We start from the raw sequence: 26,404 nt of genomic DNA on the forward strand, positions 1-26,404 counted from the left end.
AGGTGGAAAAGTGTGGGGCCCAGTCTGCCTCACAACAGTGGCACAAACACTCCAGCAGACAGCAAGCCAAGCCCATTCAACCACTCGAACCAGCCTCCGACAGGAAAGAGGAGAATTTGAAGTTTGCAGAAAGCAGGCTCTATTTACTAATATGGACACAGGCTTTCTATTTTCTCCTTAAGCTGCCACAGGACTTTCCCTTTCAAACCTTTAATCATAAGGGGGGGGGGAGCTACCAGAGGAAATTTACAAATTCTTCTCATGCTTGTTCTGTCATTTAAAAGTCTTCACAATTAGCTGAACATATATCCTCTCGATAAACATGTAACGGTTACGTTTGCCATCTTCTCTTACTCAAAGAAGATGACAAATTTTTGCAGCCAGTACAAAGTGGGGGCTGTCTGACAAAAATCTCTGTATGGCTCAGAAGGCTTGAGCAAACTCATTAGATAAGTATGTTCAGATTTATTAATTTAGGCTATGTTCCCATATATAGTCATCAAGGCCGGCAACAGATACTGTCTGCGGAGTATGCTGAATTACTGCCAGTTGTTAGTTTGCACTGGAAAATATGAGAAGAAAAAATCTGCGACAAGTTGCCAAATAACTCCTCTGTGCTTCTCCTTACGAAAATACTGAAGGATAAGCTTTTCTTGGCAGCAACCTCTCTCAAGTTTTTTAGATGATGGCAAAATGGCAGTAGTAAAATTTTGATCCAACACAAAAAGTTGTTTCAGATTGTCACATAATTTTTTGTGGGTGGGGGGCGGGGAGAGAAAGAGAGAAAGCATCATAAAACTAATCCCCCTTAAATTCTACATTTTTAAAACAATGTAGTCTAATTTATTGCAAACTATAAAACTAGGGGTCCACAAAATACTGGCTGGGCTTACTAGGCTGGCCTCTATTTCTTCTTTTTTATCAACTCCCACCAACACACACACACAGACAGAGTTATTTGGCATGTGCAGAAGAGCTTGGGGGGGCAGCAATTTCTCTCATTCATGCGGGGTGAGGAGAATGAAAGAAACATCTGGAAGTAAGCAGACAGCACTAGTACATCTACTATACTATTAACAATATTATTATTATTTATTACTTATACCTCGCCCATCTGGCTGAGTTTCCCCAGCCACACTGGTGGGTCCCAATAGAAATTAAAAACACAATAAAACATCAAACATTAAAAACTTCCCTAAACAGGGCTGCCTTCAGATGTCTTCTAAAAGTCAGATAATTGTTTGTTTCCTTGACATCTGATGGGAGGGCGTTCTACAAGGTGGGCGTCACTACTGAGAAGGCTACAAACTGGTTCCCTGCAACCTCACTTCTCACAGTGAGGGAACTGCCAGAAGGCCTCGGCTGAACGATGGGGGCGGAAGAAACTCCTTCAGGTATGCTGGGTCAAGGCCGTTTAGGGCTTGAAAGGTCAGCACCAAGACTTTGATTTGTGCTCAAATAACTTACTGGGAGCCAATGTAGGTCTTTCAGGACCAGTGTTAAGAGGTCTCAGAGGCCACTCCCAGGCACCAGTCTAGCTGCCACATTCTGGATTAGTTGTAGTCTCTGGGTCACCTTCAAAGGTAGCCCCACGCAGAGTACATTGCAGTAGTCCAAGCGGGTGATAACCAGAGCTATAACTATCTAGAGTTTTGGTCAGGAGTTCTTCCCAGCCCAACCTGCAGATGCTGGGGATCGAACCGGGGACCTTCTCCATGCAAAGCAGGCTCCCTGCCACTGAGCTATATGGACCAGCTCCTTAAGGGCAGAAATGTCTCTACTTCAGAATGTGGGAAGCTCCGAAAGCTTCCACCCCTGAACTACATAAGCTGTTAATTATAAGAACAAACTCTTTAAGAATTGTTGCCAGAGTTTGATTTCCCTCCATCTTTCCTCCATGACCCTTTTCCCATGTGTGTTAGGATTAGGACGAGGAGGAGAGGGAGAGGGGACTAAGAGAGGGAACTGTATGTTTTCATTGATTGTATGTAAACCACTCTGGGAGCCTTTTTGCCTAAAGTGTGGGGTACAAATTCAAGCAAGCAAGCAAGAACCTTTCTATGTCAAGAGCTACATTCCCTAATTCCTCAGAGGCTGTATACTGGAGATGGGCAAGGCTGAAGCCAAAAAGAGGGTAGGGTCAGAATCAGCAGTGCTCCTCTCTCCCCCACCCAATATTTTTCTCCACCCCAAAACAGGTTCCTCATTTGTTTCGTGTGGAGAAAAGAAATGGAGTACAGTGGTACCTCTGGTTAAGAACTTAATTCGTTCTGGCAGTGGCGTAGCGTGGGTTGTCAGCACCCGGGGCAAGGCAAGTAATTTGTGCCCCCTAACCCGTGGATTTGCGCCCCCTAACCTGTGGATTTGCGCCCCCCTAACCCTAACCCCCAGATGTTGCGCCCAGTGCAGCCGGCCCCCCTGCACCCCCCACGTTACGCCACTGCGTTCTGGAGGTCTGTTCTTAACCTTAAACTGTTCTTAACCTGAGGTACCACTTTAGCTAATGGGGCCTCCCACTGCCGCTGCCGCACGATTTCTGTTCTCATCTTGAAGCAAAGTTCTTAACCCGAGGTACAATTTCTGGGTTAGCGGAGTCTGTAACCTGAAGCGTCTGTAACCTGAAGCGTCTGTAACCTGAGGTACCACTGTATAAAAGCTTGTATGGGTGAGGGGGAGGGGGGAAAAACCTCAACAGAAGTTCCCCTATTCTAAAACAAGACAGCAACTACATCCCAATAATGCAACTATTACTTATTTAGCACATCCAATACTTCCTTATGCAGCAGTTCATCCCTGGGGCAATGCCCTTTAAATTTATTTAACATGTATTAACCCAGCTGAAACAGTAATCCTTTTTCCAAATAAACCTTGTTTCCACTAACCACAGCAGCAAAGCCGGACAGGATAATTTAACATCTTTATTAGCCACCTGCTTCTTGGGCAGACCAGCTAATCCAATTTAAAAAACAGTGAATTTGCTCCAAGTCATCTTTTTTTATGTTAAAAATAACAACTGCAGGTGATGGCTAGTTTGCAAAGTTTAACCAATGAGGTTATTTCAGTGTCCTATGAACAGAACTAAAATAAGCATAGAACTAACTAAGAAATGTTGCATATTAAGCACTGATAGGAAAATGAAATATTCACTTCGACAAATTAAACCCCCTGAGTTGCAGCTTAAATCCTTGCTCTTTTGCTTCACCGAGGATGACTTCTTACAGCCTCTTTCAATACAATAAATTCTCATGTTTGAATAATTGGGTGATTTAGGAATAATTGCTTTAGCATGGCGAAATCAAAATTTACTGCATCCTAAGAATTACAAGTTTTTAAGGTATTTTCAGGATGCAAAAGCTATAGTGGAACATGTGACCTTCCAGACTGTTGCCAGACTCCAACTCCCATCAGCCCCAGTCAACATGGCCAATTGTCAAGTATGATGGGAATTGTAGTCTAGAGCACAACAGACTGGAAAAGGCTGCTCTAGTCACACACACACTCCTTGTTCTTATTGAACCCTGGAGCTGTAAAGCTGTTTCCCACTATATTCTGGCACAAATTTTCATTAGAGAGATGCCAAAGAACAGAGCAGTAGTATTATGCAGCTGTAGAAATCATGGTGCCTTTCACTTCTTATCAGACTTCCAAGCTTTGTGTTGCTCTAATCTCTCTCTTCTTATGGTTTGCCTCTTTAAAAATAAGTCCCTTGTACATGCTCAGTTCAGTTCTGATCCATCTCTCATAAATTTATAGAGCCAGAATTTTTATGGCCAGTTCCTCCCTGCTCTGCCATTTATATCCTTTTCACCCGGAAAAAAATATTGAGGATCTGTGCTCAGAGAGTGTGGTCTCTGGAAGGATAACTTGTCTCCTTCAATTTACCTTTTCCTCACCCTGAGGCTGAGCAATTATAAAAGGTGTGAACTCTAATTAGCTGTAGCTGCCAAGATAAAGCAACCTAGAAACTTTTTCTTGTATAAAGTCTGAGGGCAATGAAATATTTCTTATGACGAAGAGCATAAGAACATGAGATTGCTGGATCTGGCCAAGGGCCCATGAAGTCCAGCATTCTGTTCTCACAGTGGCTCACAAGATGCCCGTGGAAACCTGCAAACTGGACATGAGAGCAACAGCATTCTGCCCACCAGCGATTTCCAGCAATGGGTCTTGAAAACATAATGCCTCTAGCACTGGAGGTCAATCATGTGATTAGTCAAGGAGGAAAGAAAAGCATTTTACTAACATTCAGAGACCAGCTATTATTTTGCATGTTCCTGGGCTGAATGCTGGCAGTTAATAAAAGTTATGGCCCAACTTTAGCTAAAATTAAAACAGGGGAGGCAGAGAGGGAGAAAGAAAGAGAGAGAACTGTAGAAGAAAAGATAAGAAGCCACTCCATAGGTTCTGCTGAGAAACAAGCTCCAGATCAGGCATCCCCAAACTTGGCCCTCCAGATGTTTTGGGACTACAACTCCCATCATCCCTAGCTAACAGGACTAGTGGTCAGGGATGATGGGAGTTGTAGTCCCAAAACATCTGGAGGGCTGAGTTTGGGGATGCCTGCTCCAGATTCTCCACTCCCTTCACCGCTCCTACTCCAGTTTGTGGTCATCAGAACTAGTATGTATCTTTAGGAAGTGCTCCCCAGCCTCCCTTGTTTTCCTCTTCCCTCCTCTTCCTGTTTTCCTTTTGTATCATGCCTTTTAGACTACTGTACAGACACAGACTGTTTTGTTTTTACTGATTCTACATAAGCTGCTCTGGGAGACCTTTCCCAGCAGAAGAGCAGGATAAAAATGCTTTAGAAACTAACCTACAAGTCAAAACCCACAAACGGTTAAAATCTCTTCCCACACCTGGATATTTTAAGCAAATATTGCATACTCTATATAACTAGGAAGGGTGGGGGACATTCCCTACCTCTAGATGATGATAAGCACTAACCTCCAATTTTAGTTGTTTATAGGATACACTGAAATCAGAGTGACAGCAGAGCAAAGCAAGATGCCAAATGAAAAGTATGATCTTCACAGAAGATGACAGAACAAGGTCAAGTACTTCTTCATCTGCAGTGGCAGGCAGAACTTTACAATACCTTCCTGTGCCCAAACCTATACAAGCTCTCCAGTTTGCATAACTCTGCAGCAGTTACAGAGCTCTCTGGAATCAGCTTCCAATCAAAATTAGACATGTGCCTATAATTCTTGCCTTCAGGCAGCTTCATCCGTTTTGCAGTCTATAACTGTAAAATTTGTGCAATTTGAAGTTTTAAAGTTTTGCATTTCATCTGCTCTGTATGGGTGGTAGCCAAGTGTTTCTAATAATGCAAGGACTTTTGGCTGCAAAACGGAACTTCCTCTCCCTCTCTTCTCCCCATGTACCCCCTAACTCTGTTATGGGTTTTGCTGTGCATGTGGAAATCTTTGTGCTAGCAGAAGCCCTACATATTTCTTTCTATTATACATTCTGTTTTCCAATATCTTTACCGTACATTGTTTGGGGACATTGTTTGGGAACATCTTAAATAACAATCAACAAAATAATATTTAGGATTTTGCAGCTCATAATATTTTGGGAAGGGGAAAAAGAAAGAGAATGAAAGAGGCAGGCAAAAGAGGCAGAAAATAAGAGATTAGGATCATATAAGAGGGACTTCATCATGCAGACGATCCCTGCCAATCTGATTTGTGAGCCTTCAAAAAACAGTATTCTCAAACTCATTTTCATCTTCTCAGCAACCATGAGGTCTGGATATTTCCCTTTTTGAAATAAAAGTGGAGATTCTCATAAATTAGGTACTAGACCTGCACAACAGATCTGCAGAATATAAGCTGTTTAAAGTCCAATTGAATTATGTTGCACTAGGTTTTTATTTCCTTTTAGTTAATTATGTAATGAAACTAAAACTGAATTTGAGGAGTTTCCAACTACAGCTTGCTTAATAAATGATTCCAGCTTTCAGGAGCAGTGGATATTGGTATATTAAAAGGATGACAACAGATACACCCACCACCATTAACCTTTGATGCCTAAACATGAATGTATCAACATGGCCTTTCATTTGATTATTGAAATTATACTTTGTACAAGCATGAAAAAGGTGGCCAGAATAGAAAAGTGTACTACAGTTTTTAGTTCTCTTACCATAAACGTAAACTGACCTTCAACTTTACTGAAGGCAGCAAAACCTTGTTGATCAAGAATCAGCCAGCGGTGGCTCCCAAGGCCAGTCTAGGTCCTGCTTTCTACTCTGGAGGCATCCATACCATACATTTAACACACATGGCTTCCCGCAAAGAATATTGGGAACTACAGTTTACCCATGACAGAGGTACAATTTCCAGGACACTTGACAAACTAGTTTTCAGAATGCTTTGGGGGAAGCCATGTGCTTTAAATATATGGTATGGATGTGACCAAGGTATAGTGGTTACAGTCATGGACTTGTCAGCAACCCACCGTGGGGGAGTGGAGGGAGGCCTAGTCTCTCCTGATCTCCTCAAAGTTATTTTCAGGACCAGATTTACTCAAATAGAACCATGGTTGGTCTAACACTAGGATGAGCCATAAATTCCCATTCGACATCCCTAGATTTAGAAAATTATTCTAAGCACCGGTTTACTGAAGCGAAAAAGCAAAAATCTGTAAGATAGAGAATGAAGAAATCTAGATTTTTAACTTACCGGTTTCCTAAGGAAAAATAAAGACAGTGCTCCGATTAAAGGCATATCTCCAAGCAGAGGTTCCAATATAACTCTCATAGTGCCATGAATCTAAGGGGGAGAAAGATTCAGAATACTAAACGTGAATTAATAATATAGAGAACTGCATCGTTAATGGAGAAGTCTGTTAATATACCTGCATACTTAAGGTCTATGCTAAACAGAACGATTGTTAAAAAGTTTGCTTCCTTTTTGGGGTGGGGAAAGGATTGCACAGATTTACGACATTTGTATCTGTAAATAATTTAGTTTTGTGTCAGGTAGGAAGAAAACGCAGCTTACCTGTATACTTTTCACACCAGCTCTGCAGTAGTACCTCTTGATCTCCAAGTCAATTTCACAATTGCCAACAAAACTGAGAAGCACAAGGACACATTGCAATTTTGTATTAAACATTAAATCCCATTAGTAAATGACCACTTTTAGAAATCAATGGCAAGTTTATTTTTAAAATCATTTTTCGAAATAGATTAGGCCTAGGCTGTGACCCAGTGTTGCTTTGCTAGATACAAGCCATCAGATTAACCGGTAGTTTCCTCTTCAGGGCCTCCTCCAGGGCCCCTGCGTAGATTCCAGTTACAAACAGCAGCCTTTGATTTGGCAGGGAAGCATTGCTAAAGGTGGAACTGCTTTATAAACCTTGATGCAAACGTGCAATCATTTCCGCAGGAGTTAATGGCCTCCTTGAATCACAACCCTTGTACAATATTCTGTAATGCTTTTTTCTACATATTAGAAACCATGGGTTGTATCCAACTAGTATCTACTCAAAAAAGGCCAAATGAAATTAATGGAAATGACTAACTTAGGTCCATGAATTTCAGTGGGTCTAGCTCCCAGTATGAATAGCATTTGATACAACCCCACGTGTATGTCAAACACTATGTAACATGCACTCCCAGTGCAGGTCTTCTCATTGATACTGGGGATGCCAGAAATCACATTTAGACTCATTATTTAAAATGTTTCACCAAACCTTATGAAGTACTCAGTATATTCTGTGTATATGCAAGAGATACTTTTTATATCCTGGTTTTTTTTACTTTTAAATTGATTGGACTCTTTGGTATTGTATTAATTTGCAGTACCAAATATACCTAACTGAAGTAAACAAGACAAATCAGAAAAGGGCTAGCTGGCTGCACCTATACAATTAATGAATGACACTATTGCCCTTCAACCCATATTCCTTGGACTGTGTCTTTGCAATACAGCTTGTATGAAACATGATCTGCTATTTGGACACCAAGTTAAGCAGAACATTTTATCCACCGAGTGCATAATGTCTGTGAACTATGCAAGGCTGCATGAATCTGCAGATCCCAAGTATGACAGACAGACATGTTACACATTACTAGGAAGTTTATTAACCATTTGTCCCCATGAATACTCTGAAGATGACTTATGTGGTTTCTTTTCACACAGTTTAAAGGGGAAGGAGCTAAAGATTTATAGTGTACAAGAGTATAAAGGCAAAGAACTATGGTTAGTGCTGCTTGTCCCTATTAAAACCTAAAAAGTGATTGGCCAGAATCCAAAGATCTACTTTAGTCATGCCTAGTAAGATTTTGCCTTCTTGAAACAACAGACTCCTCTGTTCCATATTACAAACTGCTTTTGAAACTCCCCTCAGTTTCAAAAGAGAAGTCCAAAGTCCCCTTATTTGTATGTTTTTTTTGTATCCAAGCCAGCCTTCGCCAACCTGATACCCCCCAAATGGTTCGGACTACAACTTTCATCAACCCCAGCAAGCGCAGGCGATCTAGTCCAAAAAATCTGGTGGGCACCATGTTGACGAAGGCTGATCTAAGGCCTCAGTGAGACAAAGAGAAAGCATGTTCTACATGTTAAACCATTCAATCAGCCAAAAAACCTTTTAAACACCACTTCAAGGCAAAAAAAATTAAATTGTTAAATTTTGTTGTATGTGAGCTTTCTAGTTAATGAAAAGCAGTATAGTATAACCCTCCAACTCATTATTTATCCTGTCATCTACTTAATAGAAGGGGGGACGGGACAGGAAGGGTTTGTTTCCAAACATCCCCTGCTTCATGTCTGAGGCACATCTTGTAAATTGAAGGAACCCTCGTAAGTCACATATTGGCAGTTTATGCATCTCTACTTTCAACAATTACAATGGGCCCCCGATTTGCTCCTAATGCAAAATATGGTTTAGTGGACCTACAAAAACAACCAACCTAGTGTGCTTTGGCCTGGCAAACAGATGGAGGGCTCTGTCCCCTCTTCCTACTGCCTTATCTATGCAAAAAATGGAGGCGGAGGATTCCTTCCTCTGCAAGCCTGCTTGGTTTCTATGCTGGGCACAGAGAAGGGTTAGAACACTCAATTTCTTCTCCACTAGCCTTCTCACTTGCCCACACACAATTCCTTCTCTCCTACAGCTACCAGGGAAGTGCTGAAATACAAAGCTGGCTTAGCACTGTGTGGACAAGCCTCCAGGACATCAGTCAATATGGGGAGGGAATGAGCATGACGTTCTATGTGGGTTCATGGAGGCTCATCCATGTTATGCTAAACTATGGCCATTGACAGACTTGAACAGGAACAAGAAGAAAGAAAACCCCTCTTCACAGAAGTGACAGATCCACGGATCCAAGAAATCATTTATTCTGCTCTTACTATCAAAAAATGTGCGTAACTTCTTCTTTTATTTCTGTGCACAATAGTACCTTGCTTAATGTTATATATTCATGCTAGCAAAACCCTTAGTGGTTTTCTAAATTTTTTATCATGTAAACAAAAATGTATTTTCCTGCACAGGGAAGCATTTTGCAAAAAAAAAAATAAATCCCAATAGAAAATGAAACATTGTTTAAAAATACAAAACTTGAGAAATTTAAACTTGTGACGTATATATTTTGACAGTTTTACCTGATTTGAAGATCTAAGATTATCTGCCTTTTATCCACATTTTCAGTGTACACTTTAACACCATTAATCCTAAGAGGCTGAAGAGAAAAATAAGTTTTAAGTGATTAATTATTCTGTTAAAATCATCCCATCAAGTGTGAAATGCTGTCTGACATGGACACAGATTCAGAAATGCCACCTAACAGAATATGCCCCTCTTATTCTGGATGTGTCACTGTGAACAAATTCCGTGTGGGAAAACTGCATGAGTAATAAAAAGCATTAGCATTATATCAAAAATGTAGGGTTTCTTTGTCCTATAATGACATATACTGTACTGGAAACACTGAAAGGCAGCACACCTGATCACCTGCAGTGACTAAGAACTGGATCCAAGCAACCTGGCAAGGATGCTTTTGTAAAGTGGAAGAGAATTGGCTCTACTTTCACCATCAATGTATAAGATGCTATTACTGTGTTAAACCTACACATTTCAGCCTGAATAGGCATTTTGCATGCCACCTTCAGTGTTCCACATAAACAGGAAGTTTGATTCCCAACTCAAAGGAGGCAAGGACGAATTTTGTCATTTCTCGTAAATATAATGCTGCTATTCCATACAGTTTCTAGGGCATTTTGTTTTAGAAACTGGAATAACAGAAAACTGAAAGGAAAAAGGAGTGTTCTATAAAATTGCTCCCACCAACTGCACCGTTTCTACTCCAAGTTTGTACTTCAATTCTGTTTAAGAGAGGAAAACAAATGACATACCCCATTTTGGTCATAACACATCTTGCACATCAATCAATAAGCAGAAGCGGTGTTACAAGATCTATCAAGGCTATTTTTGCCCAAATGTTTACAGTGTGGGTTGTGAGATATGGTTAACCAAATAACTAATATTTGAACTACAATCCGCAGAGCAGATTCATGACCAGGAACAACACACAGCTCAGCTAAGCAATCAACCAGTATCTGCTCTGAACAGAAGTGCTTGTACGCCTGTGCTGTGAGCAAGTTTTTCCAAAGGATAATGGAAAATGTTGGTCCAATCTAGGCATCTAGACTTCATTAAAAACAAAAGTTTAAATAATCTTGTAACACAAGTAGTTTACAATCTGAAATGCTTCCACTTCTGTTATCACAGCAACACCACAACACCAATTAAGCCACTGATTGACCACAAACAAGACAGGAAGAGCAAAGTCATCTAAAAAATTGTAATAAAAAAATCTACTGCCTTTAGTATAAGGCAAAGATGTACTGGAATACGGCCAACAATATGTAAGGATGTTGCTGCCAATTGACAATACAAGACTTGTATAAATATTTATTTTTAAATAGGTATTGTTTCTTCAAACACACAATGAGTTGATACAATCACCTCAGTAGTGAAATACGAAAATTCCTCAACAAAAATATCAGGCAACACATTAAGTGCATTGTAAACTGTTTTAAAGAGTTTTTAATATTGTGTTGCAATGTTGTGTTTTAATGTTGTAACCTGCCCTGGGAGCTTAAGGTAAAGGACAGGTAATCAATAACAACAACAACCACCACCAACAACACTACAATCTTCCCTCCTCCAGAAAAGCAAAATGTCGCTTTTGAAATAATCATCTCCAGGAAAATCTTGCCAAAACACGAACTCTGGTCAAACTGAATAAATGAACTTAAAGCTGTTTTTGTACATTACCACCTTGTCCGTAATCACTCTTTGCCCATAATCGCTCTTAAGAAAATAGCCGGCACCCTAATTCACACAAGGTTCCAAGTGTCTAGACAGTATGCACAGTCTAGAAGAAACTTACCTGATCCCCTATATCAATTTTTGTGAAACTGAAGGTGCTCAGGTGGCTGTTTGCTCCTCTCACTGCTGGTTCTATTGTTTCACGGAAAAGTTTCTCAATGAACTGGCAAATGAAAGGCCACATGTGTTTTACAGTCTGAGAAAGAAAAAAAGGGTACAGTATTTGTAGGTTCTTGCTGTAACACACTATAGCATAAGTAGAAATATTTCATTGAAATTTTTTATGTACAATTTCCCATTATATATCACCTTCAGTAGCTGCCTTAGCAGCCTCATACAGGCTACAACCAGGAAAATTCATCTGCTGTGCTCCATATAACTAACATGTCTGTGTACTCCTTTCACTTAACTTTGTCATGTTTTAATGTAATATAGGACTACCTAAAATGTTTTTGGACATGCACTCCTATCAGAGATGCTCTGTAGAAGTGAGAAAGTAACATACATAAAAGAATGGGCATCTTGAAGTCTCTGTGGCTATAACTGTCCAAGGAACGTTAAGTCATAGAAGAGAAAATCATACTAGAGTCCATTTTTCTGTGCAGTTGCACTAAAGGCTGAAAGGCCATGCTTCATATTCGGCAATGGCACAGCATAAGAATTCAAGGCCCCACACTGGCTGCAAGAAGGCAAAGAAAGGAGGGCAGTAAGAGGGGTGATGCAACAAACAGCTGATACCACATCATCTTCCCTTCTTGTAATCGAGTGATGTTGCAGTGTGAAAGTCTTATTATAAATGTGGGGGAATGGGACAAAAACAAAATGTGGCATTAAACACTCCTCTGCCTAGAGAATGAAGATGATGGGGCAAAAGGGCTGCAAAGCACAGCACTGAGAACGTAAGCAGCAGCACCAGGAAAACCTCACATCAAACTGCACAGCAAAGGGCTACATACGTACTTCGTACATCTATGGAATTTTGAGTACACAGATATACACACACACACAAAATGAGGGGAGGAAAGCATGAAGGAAGGAAAATATGGAGGTGAGGACTATGGTGAAGGGGCAGATTGGACAACACTCTCACTTTCACACACAACCAGTCACGGACGGAAGATTCTACCTGTGCTGCAGTCATTCGATTACTGAAATCAGAAAAGTTGCCTCATCTTGTCCTCCAACTCAGCTTAACAGTAACAAATTGGAGTTTCCCCCTAAGTTAGGGCACTAGGATCAACTAAAGGCTTACATCTGCATTAAAAACATTTCCCCATGATAATAGGATTGACAAATCAGTTATGGAAAATAAGCCTCTCCAATAAATTATCTGTTCATCACCCTGGGACCTTTCCCTCTGCAATACAGACTCAGGAATTTCATTTGAGAAAAGACCCCAAAAGCCATAAGGTTCCCCATCACTTCTCCTGCAAATATGTGATAACTAATTAGCATGAAGTTATGGCTGCCAACATGAGAAGGAGGAGTTGATAAACTCTTTTCTATTCTCTTCAAGTCCCTTAACAAGATACTCTGAGCTTCTGTACCAAGTATAGGTAATAAGAGTTGGTCAAAAGACAAAATGACAACGCGAAGAAGCAATAAAAAGAACTTCCAAGCAAGGAAATAATAACTTACCTTGTTCAGCCATTCTGCTCTCTCTGTGTCTGGAAAGTGCACCTAACCAAAAGAAAAATGGAAACGCACAAGGTCACAACCACTGTGAGTATGAGTCAAGAACTTCAGGCCTGATGAACTGCACCATACAAGTTCATGACCAGGCTTGAAACGTTTTCTACAGTTGTTGGCCAAACCCTTCACCTGCTGACCCTGCCACTGAAAGTACAACAGGGTCATGGAGTACCATAAATATGCTACAATCTGGTTTGGCAATTACCAGTATCTTTTTTACATGGAGAAATCATGGGTCTGGTTGCCACGGCTAATTTACTCTGTTAAGTAAGAATGTACAAGTACTATTACTGGCTCATACCAGGAGACTAGGGATAGTTTGTCTATTTTGCTTGCTCCCAACAATTTATATTCTTCCGTTACCCCGCAAACAGGTTGTTCTGAAAGTTATCCCTGTGCCTCCCCAACCTCCACCTACTTATTACCCATCCAAAGATAAATCCTGACTGGTGACCTTTAAACTATTATCTTCAAATGTTAGAATAGCATTGTGTATCTGATGCTGCCATTGTATGCTGTTCTGTCAAAGGTTCATCTAGGTCTGTGCATTGGCCCACCCACAAAATCATCACACCGTTTGCAGTTTAGCACTAATCGTAAATCATTGCCCTGTCCAAATCAGCCAGTTACGCCATAATCTGAAGTGGTTTCTGGTCATGGTTTGGAGGGCAAGCCTGGAAAAGAGTGTGCAGATGTTCAGACGTAAACACAACCTATGCTTTGCTAAACTACCAAGTAAAGTTGTGCTTGAAAGGAGAACAAGTGTGCACGCGCACACAAGTTATATCTTATCCTCAAGGACCATTGTTTGGAAAGTCATCTGACCTGAACTATATTGTACAGGCAGGGACCATTTTGCGTGCATCCAACTGACGGGCAACTGCCAAGGCGTGGGTCCTTTTGGACTCAGAAGAGGGAAGAATGGAGGCATAGCAGGGCTGGCTTATGCATACTCCACTGATGCACACAGGGCCTGGGAATGGAACCCCCACACAAAATGATTATCTGCATTTCAAAATGTTTGACAGATATTTGTTATCAAGCCCCATCATAACCACAGTTAAAACCTTGGCAGCTGTATATATGCACCGTCTCTCCCTCCTTTTTAATGTGAATTTTCACCAATCCACCTACAGTGGCCTTGATTACAGTTAAAAATAATAATAATAATAATTTATTATTTGTACCCCGCCCATTTGGCTGGGTCTCCCCAGCCACTCTGGGCGGCTTCCAACAAAGATGAAAGATACACTAAAATGTCACATATTAAAAACTTCCCTGAACAGGGCTGCCTTCAGATGTCTTCTGAATGTCAGGTAGATGTTTATCGCTTTGACATCTGATGGGAGAGCGTTCCACAGGGCGGGTGCCACTACCGAGAAAGCCCTCTGCCTGGTTCCCTGTAACTTGGCCTCTCGCAGTGAGGGAACCGCCAGAAGGCCCTCGGAGCTGGACCTCAGTGTCCGGGCAGAACGGTGGGGGAGGAGACGCTCCTTCAGATATACTGGACCGAGGCCGTTTAGGGCTTTAAAGGTCAGCACCAACCATTTGAATTGTGCTCGGAAACGTACTGGGAGCCAATGTAGGTCTTTCAAGACCGGTGTTATATGGTCTCGGCGGCCGCTCCCAGTCACCAGTCTAGCTGCCGCATTCTGGATTAGTTGTAGTTTCCGGGTCACCTTCAAAGGTAGCCCCACGTAGAGCGCATTGCAGTAGTCCAAGCGGGAGATAACCAGAGCATGTACCACTCTGGCGAGACAGTCTGCAGGCAGATAGGGTCTCAGCCTACGTACCAGATGGAGCTGGTAAACAGCTGCCCTGGATACAGATTTGAACTGTGCCTCCATGGACATCTGTGAGTCCAAAATGACACCCAGGCTGCGCACCTGGTCCTTCAGGGGCACAGTTACCCCATTCAGGACCAGGGAATCCCCCACACCTGCCCGCCTCCTGTCCCCCAAAAACAGTACTTCTGTCTTGTCAGGATTCAACCTCAATCTGTTAGCTGCCATCCATCCTCCAACTGCTTCCAGACACTCACACAGGACCTTCACCGCCTTCACTGGTTCTGATTTAAAAGAGAGGTAGAGCTGGGTATCATCTGCATACTGATGAACACCCAGCCCAAACCTCCTGATGATCTCTCCCAGTGGCTGCATGTAAATGTTGAAAAGCATGGGGGAGAGGACAGAACCCTGAGGCACCACAAGTGAGAGCCCAGGGGTCTGAACACTCATCCCCCACCACCACTTTCTGAACACGGCCCAGGAAGAAGGAGCGGAACCACTGTATGACAGTGCCCCCAGCTCCCAGCCCCTCAAGACGGTCCAGAAGGATGTTATGGTCGATGGTATCAAACGCCGCTGAGAGATCCAGCAGAACTAGGAAACAGCTCTCACCTTTGTCCTTAGCCCGCCGGAGATCATCAACCAGTGCGACCAAGGCAGTTTCAGTCCCATGATGAGGCCTGAATCCCGACTGGAAGGGATCCAAATGGTCCGCTTCTTCCAGGCGTGCCTGGAGTTGTTCAGCAACCACTCGCTCAATCACCTTGCCCAAGAATGGAAGGTTTGAGACTGGGCGATAATTGGCCATCGTGGCCGCATCTAAAGATGTTTTTTTAAGAAGCGGTTTAATAACCGCCTCTTTCAGCGGGTCTGGGAAGGTTCCCTCACGGAGGGAAGCATTCACCACCCCACGAAGCCCATCGCCCAGTCCTTCCCGGCTAGCTTTTGTAAGCCAGGATGGGCAAGGATCCAGGAGACAGGTGGTTGGCTTCACTCGTCCAAGCAGCCTGTCCACATCCTCAGAGGTAACAGATTGGAATTGATCCCACACAACTTGACTAGACAGGACTCTAGCACTCTCCCGCCCCGGCCCTGCTCCCACGGTGGAGTATACTTCTTCCTGAATCTGAGCGATTTTATCTGCAAAAAAATTTGCAAAATCATTGCAGGAGAACATGTGGCCCGTACTGGGCCCCGATGTTGCAGGTGGTTCCGCTAAATTGTGAACCACCTGAAAAAGTCTCCTGCTGCTGTTTTCTGCAGATGCAATAGAGGCGGTGAAGAAAGTCTTCTTCGCCATCGCTATCGCCACTTGGTAGGCTTGACGTTGAGCTCTAACCTGTGTCCGGTCAGATTCGGAATGAGTTATCCGCCACCGGCGCTCTAGCCGTCTCAACGATTGTTTCATTGCCCTCAGATCCGTGGAAAACCACGGGGCTCTCTGGGCTCCATGCAATCGGAGAGGGCGCTTCGGAGCCAAACAGTCAATAGCCCTGGTTAACTCCACATTCCAGCAGGCCACCAGGGAATCGGCTGAAAGGCCATCAACATGGGATAAAGCATCCCCTACCACTCTCTGGAAACCATTTGGATCCATTAAGTGGCGGGGGCGAACCATCCGAATCGGTCCCACCTCCCTGCAGAGGGGATGGGTCGCAGAGAAGTTAAAAAGTACAGTAGAGAAGCCACAGATATAACTATGGCTTGCTAACCAACTTTGATTCATAGTTAAATGATCAAGTGCATTCATAGGCAAACTCCGGCCCTCCAGACGTTTGGGACTACAACTCCCATCATCCCTGACCACTACTCCTGTTAGCTGGGGATGATGGGAATTATAGTCCCAAACATCTGGAGGGCCGGAGTTTGCCTATGGCTGATCAAGTGCATACATCTGAACTGTTCTATTTCTTAAGACTACTGACAGTCCACAAATAAAAAAGTACGTCAATTTGCTGGCCTCGTTCTCTTCAAGCTTAGTTGGTTTTATTTTTACTGCTAGTGCTGGCTCATTGTGGTAAAAAAAAAAAGGATGACTGATAGACACTGTTACTTTAATAAAAGATTTTCTAATCTGCTTGGTCATAGACATTGTTTCTTCAATAAAGGACTTTTAAATTTGCTTGCTCATAGACTTTTATTTCATCTCAAATCTGTAACACCTTCACTAAAAGGGCTATTTGCTCCAAACAGTTGTCATACGTAATGAGCTTAAGTACATGAGAACCATCAATAATGTATACCGGGTGCTTCTAAGTACTAGAGCACAATATTTTATTTATATAGGGTTCAAACACATGGGTCAATCAAGTCTAAAACAAACAGACAGCGACAGTATTAAAAGGGTGATGTCTCCACAGAATTTTTTTAGGCTATTCATTTATGCTTCAGAAAATTAAGTGTACCTTCTGTGCTCTGAATGAAAACTAGAATTTAACCCTAACTAAAAGACACTAGAATCGATCTACCTGGGAAGGAATTGAGAAGTGAATGGAATAACCTGAAATATTTATATAATAGCTGAGATCTTCCTCAGTGTTCTAGCCATTTTGTCCACAATGGTTAGTAAAGTACTGCCAGAGCTCTTTGCTGTTTTTACATAACCTTTTTTTGTGTAGCTCTTAACTCTGAAGCAAACCTAGTAAACTGAAAAAGGTGTTGTAGTTGTTTTTAGCACATTTTTTTAACTATTTCAACTTATAGGAATTCAAGTCTCTAAACCACCAATCAGCTACTTTTCTTAAAACCCTCATTTGCAAAACATTTACTGTATTTAGCCCCTTTCAGACACAACTCCTTTTTACCCCTTCAGCTTTGTGGCTATGATTACCTTTTCATTTACAATTAAAAAAAACTCAGCAACAAGTCATGGACTAGCTTACACCGGGTTAAAACATAAGATTACAACAATAAGCGGAAATGTAAAGAGACCGGTTTATGAACAGGTGATGCATACATGTTTTAAGATAATTGTAAAGTTATTCTCTCCAACAGAGAGCACTCAGGAAGTTGAATGCCTATCAGTTCAACAGTGAAATGGCGACACTCAGGAAGCTGCCTGATATAATAGCTGAGCAATGTATACACTGAACGGCAGGCCCTAGCGTAGGAAGAGAAGAATGAAAGAAAGAGGGGAACCTGAGTTGGAGAAGGGCACATCTCACCTTTCTGCCCTGACTTCCACCACTTCAGGAGGGGGCCTTCCTCCTCCCCTTTCCTGCTAAGGAGAGAGCCTCCATGAAGGCTGGGGAGGGCTTTCATCAGCCGAGGGGGAAGGCAGAGCAGGAGGCGGCAGCAACTAAACACTCCAGAACCTAAACCACCCCACCTGGGAGGTCTAAGCAGCAACAAGGGCCTTATAGCATCCTCTTCCATGCTGACCTGAGCTCTGGGCAAGAACATTCCTCTTCAGCAATTGTGCTGTGGGTACCACTGGTTCCTTAAACAGCTATCTTCCTTTCCTCTTCTGAATACTCTTCTGTGTGCTTCAGTTGCCAGTTCCTCCCAAAACCTCTAATTCTAATGCATCATTATTTTAAGCTATGACAAGTTTTACAGCATGTTCAAACACCATGAGAAATGCAAGCCTCAGTTCTATTTTAGGCATCAAACATATCCTAGATATCACAACACCGTCAACCATCCGCAGGCAGCTAGTTCTCAATTTGTATGTAAACACTGCAAGAGGTTCAACACATTTCCTCCTTTGGTACCCTGTAGCCCTTCTAGGAACCAAAACGAGAAGCACTTAACAAAACACTAATTGATACAGATGGTGTATTGCAGTCCTTCCGTTCTTGTCTGGCATGTACCCTTTACAGTTATCTGCAATCCATACAGCCTAACTCTGGGCAGTGAAGACTGGATACATAGGGAGAAACATACTTCTTCCTCAACAAATTAACAACAACAAAAAGTGCTCAACGTAAGCCAGGGGAATGACAGTCTCCTGGGAAGAGCTCTGCTTAGCTTAGCACAACATCAGGCACATCTGAGCTGGAACAGCCTATTGAGGAAAACACGGCGCAGGCAGGAAAAGTTGCTTTTTTATCCTGCGTAAAATTTGGACTCCTTGCTATTCCAAATACATTCATGGCCCCATCGTAAAACCTGCTGTGGGGCAAAGCACCAATAAGTGCCTAAATAGCACATCTAATGTTGTCCCACAAAATCCCTAAATAAAGATGCAGGCAGTGAAAAGAGATTTGTTTGTTTGTTTGTTGTCCCAACAGTACCAAATGCTAAAGACAGGCTAAGCTCTCAGAAGCAAGGAGGCAGCAATGGCTGCTTCTGGGGTGAACAGAAGCTTTTGTTCTAGGGGTGGGATGCACAAACATGTGAAGTATACAGTATGTGAAATGTGTGATTGCGAGTTATTGCAGCCATAAATCAATCCACTTCCAAATCAGGTCATTTTGTGTTGCATATTGAGCACAGTAAAGCAAAACGTAAAACAGGTGATTAAATATCCTAGGTTGAATCCGACTAAGATCTTCTTGGAGCAGACCCACTGAAATGAATGAACCCAAGTTAGCCATGTCCATTAACTTCAGTGCATCTACTGTGAGCAAGGCTAGCACTTAGATACAACCCTCAGTAACCCGCTGTTTCTTCTTACACACTTCAAATTTTGTTGCCCAAACTTATTGATCATTTGGCCATTGCCAGAAGTGGAATTTACATGTTCAAATGTGAAATCCCTACAGCATGCAAATGCTTCAGATTCAAGCCTTACAATTTCTAAATAAGCATGTTCTAGAACAGCCTTGCTGTACACCTACTATTCTGAGTGGGCTGCCAAAAATGCACTGAATTTTGTTGCACTGCTTGCCTGTTACCTGCTGGGTACAATTCATGGTTTAACTCATTGGTAGGCAAACTAAGGCCCAGGGGCCAGATCCGGCCCAATCGCCTTCCAAATCTGGCCCATGAACGGTCCGGGAATTAGTGTGTTTTTACATGAGTAGAATGTGTCCTTTTATGTAAAATGCATCTCTGGGTTATTTGTGGGGCATAGGAATTCGTTCATTTATTTTTTCCCCAAAATATAGTCCGGCCCCCCACAAGGTCTAAGGGACAGTGGACTGGCCCCCTGCTGAAAATGTTTGCTGACCCCTGGTGTAACTTATACAGCATTTTCTCCTGAATGAACTCTTCCCCAGCATTTACTTGAGCAGAGACTAGGGTTGACTTGTTGTTGTTGTTTAGTCGTTTAGTCGTGTCCGACTCTTCGTGACCCCATGATTGAGTTACATCACCCTAACTCTTGAAACTCCCTTTCTAAGGAGCTTCACCAGAACTACAATTATTATTATTCCATAGAGTGCCGGGTTAAACAAAAGTAAAGTTTCTTTAATCAATTCTTCTTTTTAAAATTTTGTTAGATGTGCTGATATAAAAGCTACGTTTTTATGAGGGTTTTACCATATGTTTTAATACTGCATTTCAGGTGCTAATATTTTGTTTCCCAGCTTGGACTTACTTTTTGAACAGAAACGTGGGCTAGAAATACTACAAATAAATACATATTCAGTTATAGTCTGGCAACTATGCTCATGTAATCCACATTATGCAATTGTACTACAGATTTCCACATTTGTAGTATTGCCTCCAATGATACACAAGCTGCTCTGGGGTAAACACTAGAGCAAACTAGAGCTGTGTATACTCTAACCCATTTGTAGCACAAAAATGTAGTTTTTCCTCAATCTGGAATCGTTCATGCTTGTCATCAACATGCTGTTATCAATCCTGATCTCTCTATAATTTATTCTTTATTATTTACATGGACGGGGTGAGCTCCCATTCCTCTGTCCCAGCTTCTGCCAACCTAGCAATTTGAAAGCACACCAGTGCAAGTAGGTAAATAGGTACCACTGCAGGGGAAGGTCAGCAGCGTTTCCATGCACCCTGGCACTCATCATTGTCCTCTGTGCACCAGAAGCAGTTTAGTCATGCTGGCCACATGACTCAGAAAGCTGTCTGCAGACAAACACTGGCTCTCTCAGCCTGAAAAGCAAGATGAGCGCTGCACCCCATAGTTGCCTTTGACTGGACTTAACTGTCCAGGGGTCCTTTACCTTACCTACTAACAACAACAGGCAATTTGGTTTCCTACAATGTAGCTGGATATGCTAAAAAACATATGCCATTACTGCTACGCAGCAACCGTCTTGACTGGGATTTATTTAAACCATTTTTTTTAAGAGGCAAACAACTGCAAAGACATATTGTTTACAGAGAAATGGCAGTGCGTATTTTATTTCTAGGCAGATGGGAGAGCTTAGTTTTGAAAAAGGCTTAGTCATTAAGCCACATCTCATGAGACTTTTTTTTCCTGAACTCAAGACTGCGTGCTAACATGATTCATACAAATAAGAGCATTAATATAATAAATGACAGAAGCAACCAAAGCAAAAGAGAGGAGGGAGGGGCAGTCATTTTTGAAAGCTGTTTTATAGAGACCAAAATTAAGTTTAATTATTTTGCATTATCAATTCAGCAAGTCTTAAGAACACCCCGATGCCTCCTGCGCAATGTGCAGCTGCAGGTCAGATCTGGGACACAGAAGGGTGTCGACCAAACCGTCTCCCTCAGTCACAACATATATTGCAGTGCATGGCCACAGACACACAGAGACTGGATGCTGAACCAAGATTCAAGCTGCCCGTAGTTACACTTTTCATTCTTTCCCATGCCAGATGTGCAGAGTACATGTCTATAGGCAATAATTTCAAAATAGAACTATTCGTGATCATACGGCCATAAAAATGTGGGCAGGACTACCATTAATCTCTACACTTAAGCAATAAAGGGAGCACAGCGGCATCACCAAAAACTCAGAGGAAACCTAATTCCTTTGCACAGAGAACCAAGAGATAAAAGAAGTGAAAGTACACTTTAACAGAGTAGTATAGCAAGTACTGTAACATTAAGAAACTACTTAGAAAGAGGCACACCCTCAGCAATATTTACTTGAAATACATTCTGTCCAGAGGCCAAGTTTGTATACACTACCAAGTGTCCCTAATGATTCATGAACATGTATTTTGGACTTGTCTATGCAGCGTTGTCAGAGGAGATAACAGTATTTATATGAACATATATAAATATGAAGCTAGCCACATGCCAAGTCAGACCAGCGCTGTCCACTTTCAACTGGAACTGGCAGACCACCAAGGACTGAGGTAGCGGTCTCTTCCATCACCACTGCCTGATGTCCTTTTAAATGGAAATGCCAGGAATTGAACTGGGGTGGCTTCTGCGTCCAAAGGATGTGCTTTCCAACTAAACCGCACGCTCCCTTCCATTTTGTCTGTCCAAAATGCCACTACCAAATCCAGGTTACAGACTCAGCTGGGCTAGAATAATGTTCCTGTACAAAAAACCCTTAGTGTTTTATAGTCCAGGATCAGGGGTCAGCAAGGTTTACCTTGCCTGGGCCGATTCACTCTAGCGAAGATCCCTCCATGAGCCGGAGCGCAATTTCCGGTGCTGTGGAAGTGAGTCCCCACACCGTGTTGGTTTAGCGCAGAGCGCAGGGACTCGCCGGGTGGGCGGCTCAGTTCGGGGGCAGCTCATGGGCCGGTTAAACGACCCCCATGGGCCCCTTGGCTCTTAGGTTGCTGACCCCTGGTCCAGATATTCAACAGCATAAATCTGAACAGTTTTGACTCTTGTACACCTCTGAAACTTTACCAGTGCCCCTGGGTTAACAAGAGACGGTCAAAGTTGAAGACTGCTAATGAACTGCATAGAAACGAATGGATTTATTTTTGTTGTTTTGAGAAGCATCATACATGTGAATCTGCTGTTATTTAAACTTAATAAACATGGAAAAAAATCAAAGTTGACGGCTGCAGGCAGGCATGTCTGATATGGGGCATCTTGTTCACTTCTGCACTCTTGCCTGCAGCAAACTCTTAGAATAAGGTGGGCTAATCTTTTGGGGACTTGTTCTGTTGCACAGATCACATTGAGGGTCCTGCCTTTAGGGCTCTGGGTTTAATTATGTGATCCCCTGGCCTCTCTGCAGGCCCATGATTATGCCTGCTACTTGACACATGGCTGAAGAACCAAAGTTTTGAGAAAACATCCAGAACAAACAAACAAAGTAAAAATAGCAAGAGAGATGAAAAGGTGCTTTGACTATACCACCTAGATCTATTTTGGTTTCAAGAGCAGTACAGTCATTTTTCCTAAGGCAACATTCATATAAGCAACACAAATGTAAACATATAATCTGTCAAGAAAAATCTGCCATTCAGCTCCCATGCTGTTTTGCCAATCCCCTAGAAACAACTGGATTGACAGCATATTAATTCAAAGCTGCTTGAATTTCATGTCAGGTGCCAGCCAAATTCAAAAGTGTGCTAGCCAAATTCTGACAAAGTCTGCAGGATGTCAAGAAAACAAGGGTACAGTAAGCAAAATTTCATGAAACTGCATAAATAAATGCTTACAATGTACAATAGTACAGAATTAGACAGTGAGACCAGTGCTGCATTTTTATCAAATTGTGAAACATAATGCCCATTCTACATTCGTTTGCAAGGAATCAACCTTCCAGTGAGGCAACACCTACTCTCTGGAATTCTCTGCCCATTAATTTTAGGCAGACACATTCACTGTATTGCTTTCAATGACTAATAAAAAAAATTGTTTAGGCAAGTTTACCCAGACCTGCAATTTTAAGATGTACTTTTAACATGTAAAGTATATTTGTTTTAAAACTTCTCACTTTAGGAATGTTTTGAAAAATGTTATGGCAAACTGTTTTAATGTTCAATTTTAGTTGCATTTTTATTGAATATCTTATGCTGTTTTTTTGTAAACCACTTAGGGTTTTTCGGTCAATTAAGCAATATATAAATTTTATCAAATAAATAAAATAAAGTATCTGGAGTATTGTGAACCAACATAGCATATTTTAAACTTCAAAATACTGACAAATCAGACCACTCTTGGCAATCTCAGGACAAACAATTCAGAAGCAACCAGGAATGCAATTTGGCAAGATTTTATGTGCAGTGCTACATTACTCCAAGTCTCAAGAACAATTGAGGAAGTGGTGCTATTCGCATGTTCCCAAGGATCTAAGTCAACAGACAAAATACAAGCAGATAAAGATTTTAAAAATTAGGGGATGCTGTAGAAGCTAGGACTGACTGGTTGGGGGGGAAAGGGAGCTGGGGAAAGGGAGCTGTGAAAGAAGTTTAAGCTCATTTTAAAGATGCTTTCTTTTCTAAACGGGAGAGAAAGCCTTGGAAGGCAGTAAAGGCAGGAGATGAAAGCTATTTTCCACTAAAATAACGAGAATCAATTTCAATACCACAAGCAAAGCAACTAACCAAACGAAGCCTCCAAATACCACAACAAATAGAAGTGGTACCTGCACTGTACACATGGCCTAGAAAGAGCTGCACAAGTTAATAATGCTCTGCAAGAAACTGGACAAACACTAGTTGGCTTAGTGAAGACACAAAGTGACAGACAAGCCGTAGCTTCTTTCTAAAGTCTGAATGAATGAATTTCAACAGGAGGTTAACATCACAACAAACCAGAAACGAAGCCATGCTGTCTACTCTATCAGCAGGTTCACACACACAAAAGAAACCTCACACAATTTATGGAACCTTAAATTTGTGCGCTGGACTATTAACTTCTGCCATAGAACATTTGCATTACAACAACATTTGAAGAGGTGGCTACTGTGGAGTGCAGCATGACAGGAAGGATGTTTTAACCACGTGATATGCACAGCTACTCTCATACTTTCATCATGTGAGCATACAGCAGGACAAAGTTTCCATTATTAATTACAGGGAAAGTATCATGTGGAACTTCACACTGGCAAAGTCTTATTGAGAAAAATCAAGCACGCATACCTGGTAAATGAACATCCATGTTCAAGCATATTCAAGTATTATTCCTCTCCTCTTAGCATCAGGCAGAATTTAGCTATTTGGAACATGCTAAGGCGTAAGTCCACGTATTTTTAGAACTACACTATTAGAGGCTTGGGGTGAAAAAAGGACTGCTGAAATACACAAGGCTCAATTTAACACTTGGTGCTGTATCACAATCACACAACACAGCCAAGCTTGAGTAAGGACAGTCATGTTGACAACTAGCTGATGGAATATAAAGGTTATGAAAATAGCATTAGGAAGAGGTATGCTAAGCATTGCACTAGTTCATATCTTCATTATTAAGAATCTGATTCAACTAAAAAATGCTTTCTACAGATGTTAGCGGATATAATCTAATTACTCTGACATGCAAAGGAGCTTGCCTTTGAACTAGCGGAAATATATTGCTTAAGCCATGCTGCTATACGATAAGGACAGCCAAATGACAATGTAATGCTCATCATATGACAGTTATTTTCAGCCAAAGACAAACTACAGTCTCATTTTTAGTAACAAATTCATTGTACACTTATTCAACCGAGTTAGAACACCACCTCTAATGCTTCAAACCCAAGCATATTTACTGGGATGTCTCACAAATTTCAATGAAGCTCACTTTTAAAGAAAGAACACTCTTAGTTACAAATAAGTTGCACTGAAATAAATGTAACTGACATCTAAAGCAGCATGGTTAGGAAAGGAAGTCTAACTTACTGGTAGAAATTTTACAGCTGCACCAGAAGTCGGGGGGGGGGGGGGAGTTACTGCACTGACTCACTACAAGAGAATGCCACTCTAAGTGATTCTTCCAGAAGTTCTTATAAACACACAAGTTCTGCAAGAGAAGTTTGTATTTGTTTAAATTACACAGACAAGACTTTACTACTGTATTTTGACCAGTATTCCTCCAGCAATCAACCTTGAAAAAAGTTTTTACTCCTAAATAACACATATATGATCACAGCACCACCAACACACCAAAATTAATGAGACCTGGATGCAACTTGTTTAGGAACAAGATATTAAACCCGAACTGTTCAATTCTATGCCTATTTACTGAGATGTCCTGTCATTCAATGGGACTGGTTCCATGCAAATGTGATACGGCTGAAGACCAAACATTTTACTGCAAAACAGAAGTATTGATTATCCACTGAGGCCAGTCTTGGATGAATAAAAATCAATCTGAAGATGTAGTATGACAAACAATTTGTAAATATAGTTTACCAAATGTTCAACTAAGTAATTTCTAAAATTGTTCATCATTAGTTCTGCTACCTAAGATTATGTTGCCAACCACAAACCATAACTTTGTAACCACTGAGAAAGAAGGGGAGGAAACATATTTACAATGGACAATTTTCTCTTCATATTCAAAGCAGCACAAGCAGTATTCTTGTTTCATTGTAGTTTGTGAAGCCCATGCTTCATTAAGCAGCCTAAAGCAAAGCTTAGGAGAACTTAGAATCTTCAAAATCCATGATTTAGTCTCTCAGAAATGTTAGCACTGACAATATATCTAGGGCCATTTTTGGAAGGGCTTAATATACCTGGCTGTTTTGCAGAGCAACAAAGTATACTGGTTACAAGCATTCAGCATCAAAGTATCAATCTAGCCCAAATACTGTATACTCTTTTCAATTTACACTAGTCTCAAAAATTGGCAGATGC

At 41.6% G+C, this 26,404-nt stretch overlaps 1 protein-coding gene across 8 annotated transcripts in view; it reads right to left on the reverse strand.

The window, feature by feature from the left end:
* The window catches only part of ESYT2 (extended synaptotagmin 2), a 70,792-nt gene that overhangs the window by 39,334 nt on the left and 5,054 nt on the right, over positions 1-26,404 (reverse strand). For all 8 annotated transcript variants that reach the window (XR_014556573.1, XR_014556574.1, XR_014556575.1 and 5 more), the window contains exons 2-6: positions 12,982-13,023; positions 11,405-11,539; positions 9,615-9,691; positions 7,005-7,077; positions 6,684-6,773 (exon numbers count right to left, since the gene is read on the reverse strand). Coding sequence is in view for 4 of the 8 variants with exons in the window: in XM_083704727.1 (XP_083560853.1) it covers positions 6,684-6,773; positions 7,005-7,077; positions 9,615-9,691; positions 11,405-11,539; positions 12,982-13,023 (417 nt within the window). In the remaining 4 variants the exon portion in view is untranslated. The remainder of the gene's footprint in view (positions 1-6,683; positions 6,774-7,004; positions 7,078-9,614; positions 9,692-11,404; positions 11,540-12,981; positions 13,024-26,404) is intronic.

The sequence above is a fragment of the Podarcis gaigeae genome, assembly GCF_964106915.1.
Source record: "Podarcis gaigeae genome assembly, chromosome: 12".
Taxonomy (NCBI): domain Eukaryota; kingdom Metazoa; phylum Chordata; class Lepidosauria; order Squamata; family Lacertidae; genus Podarcis; species Podarcis gaigeae.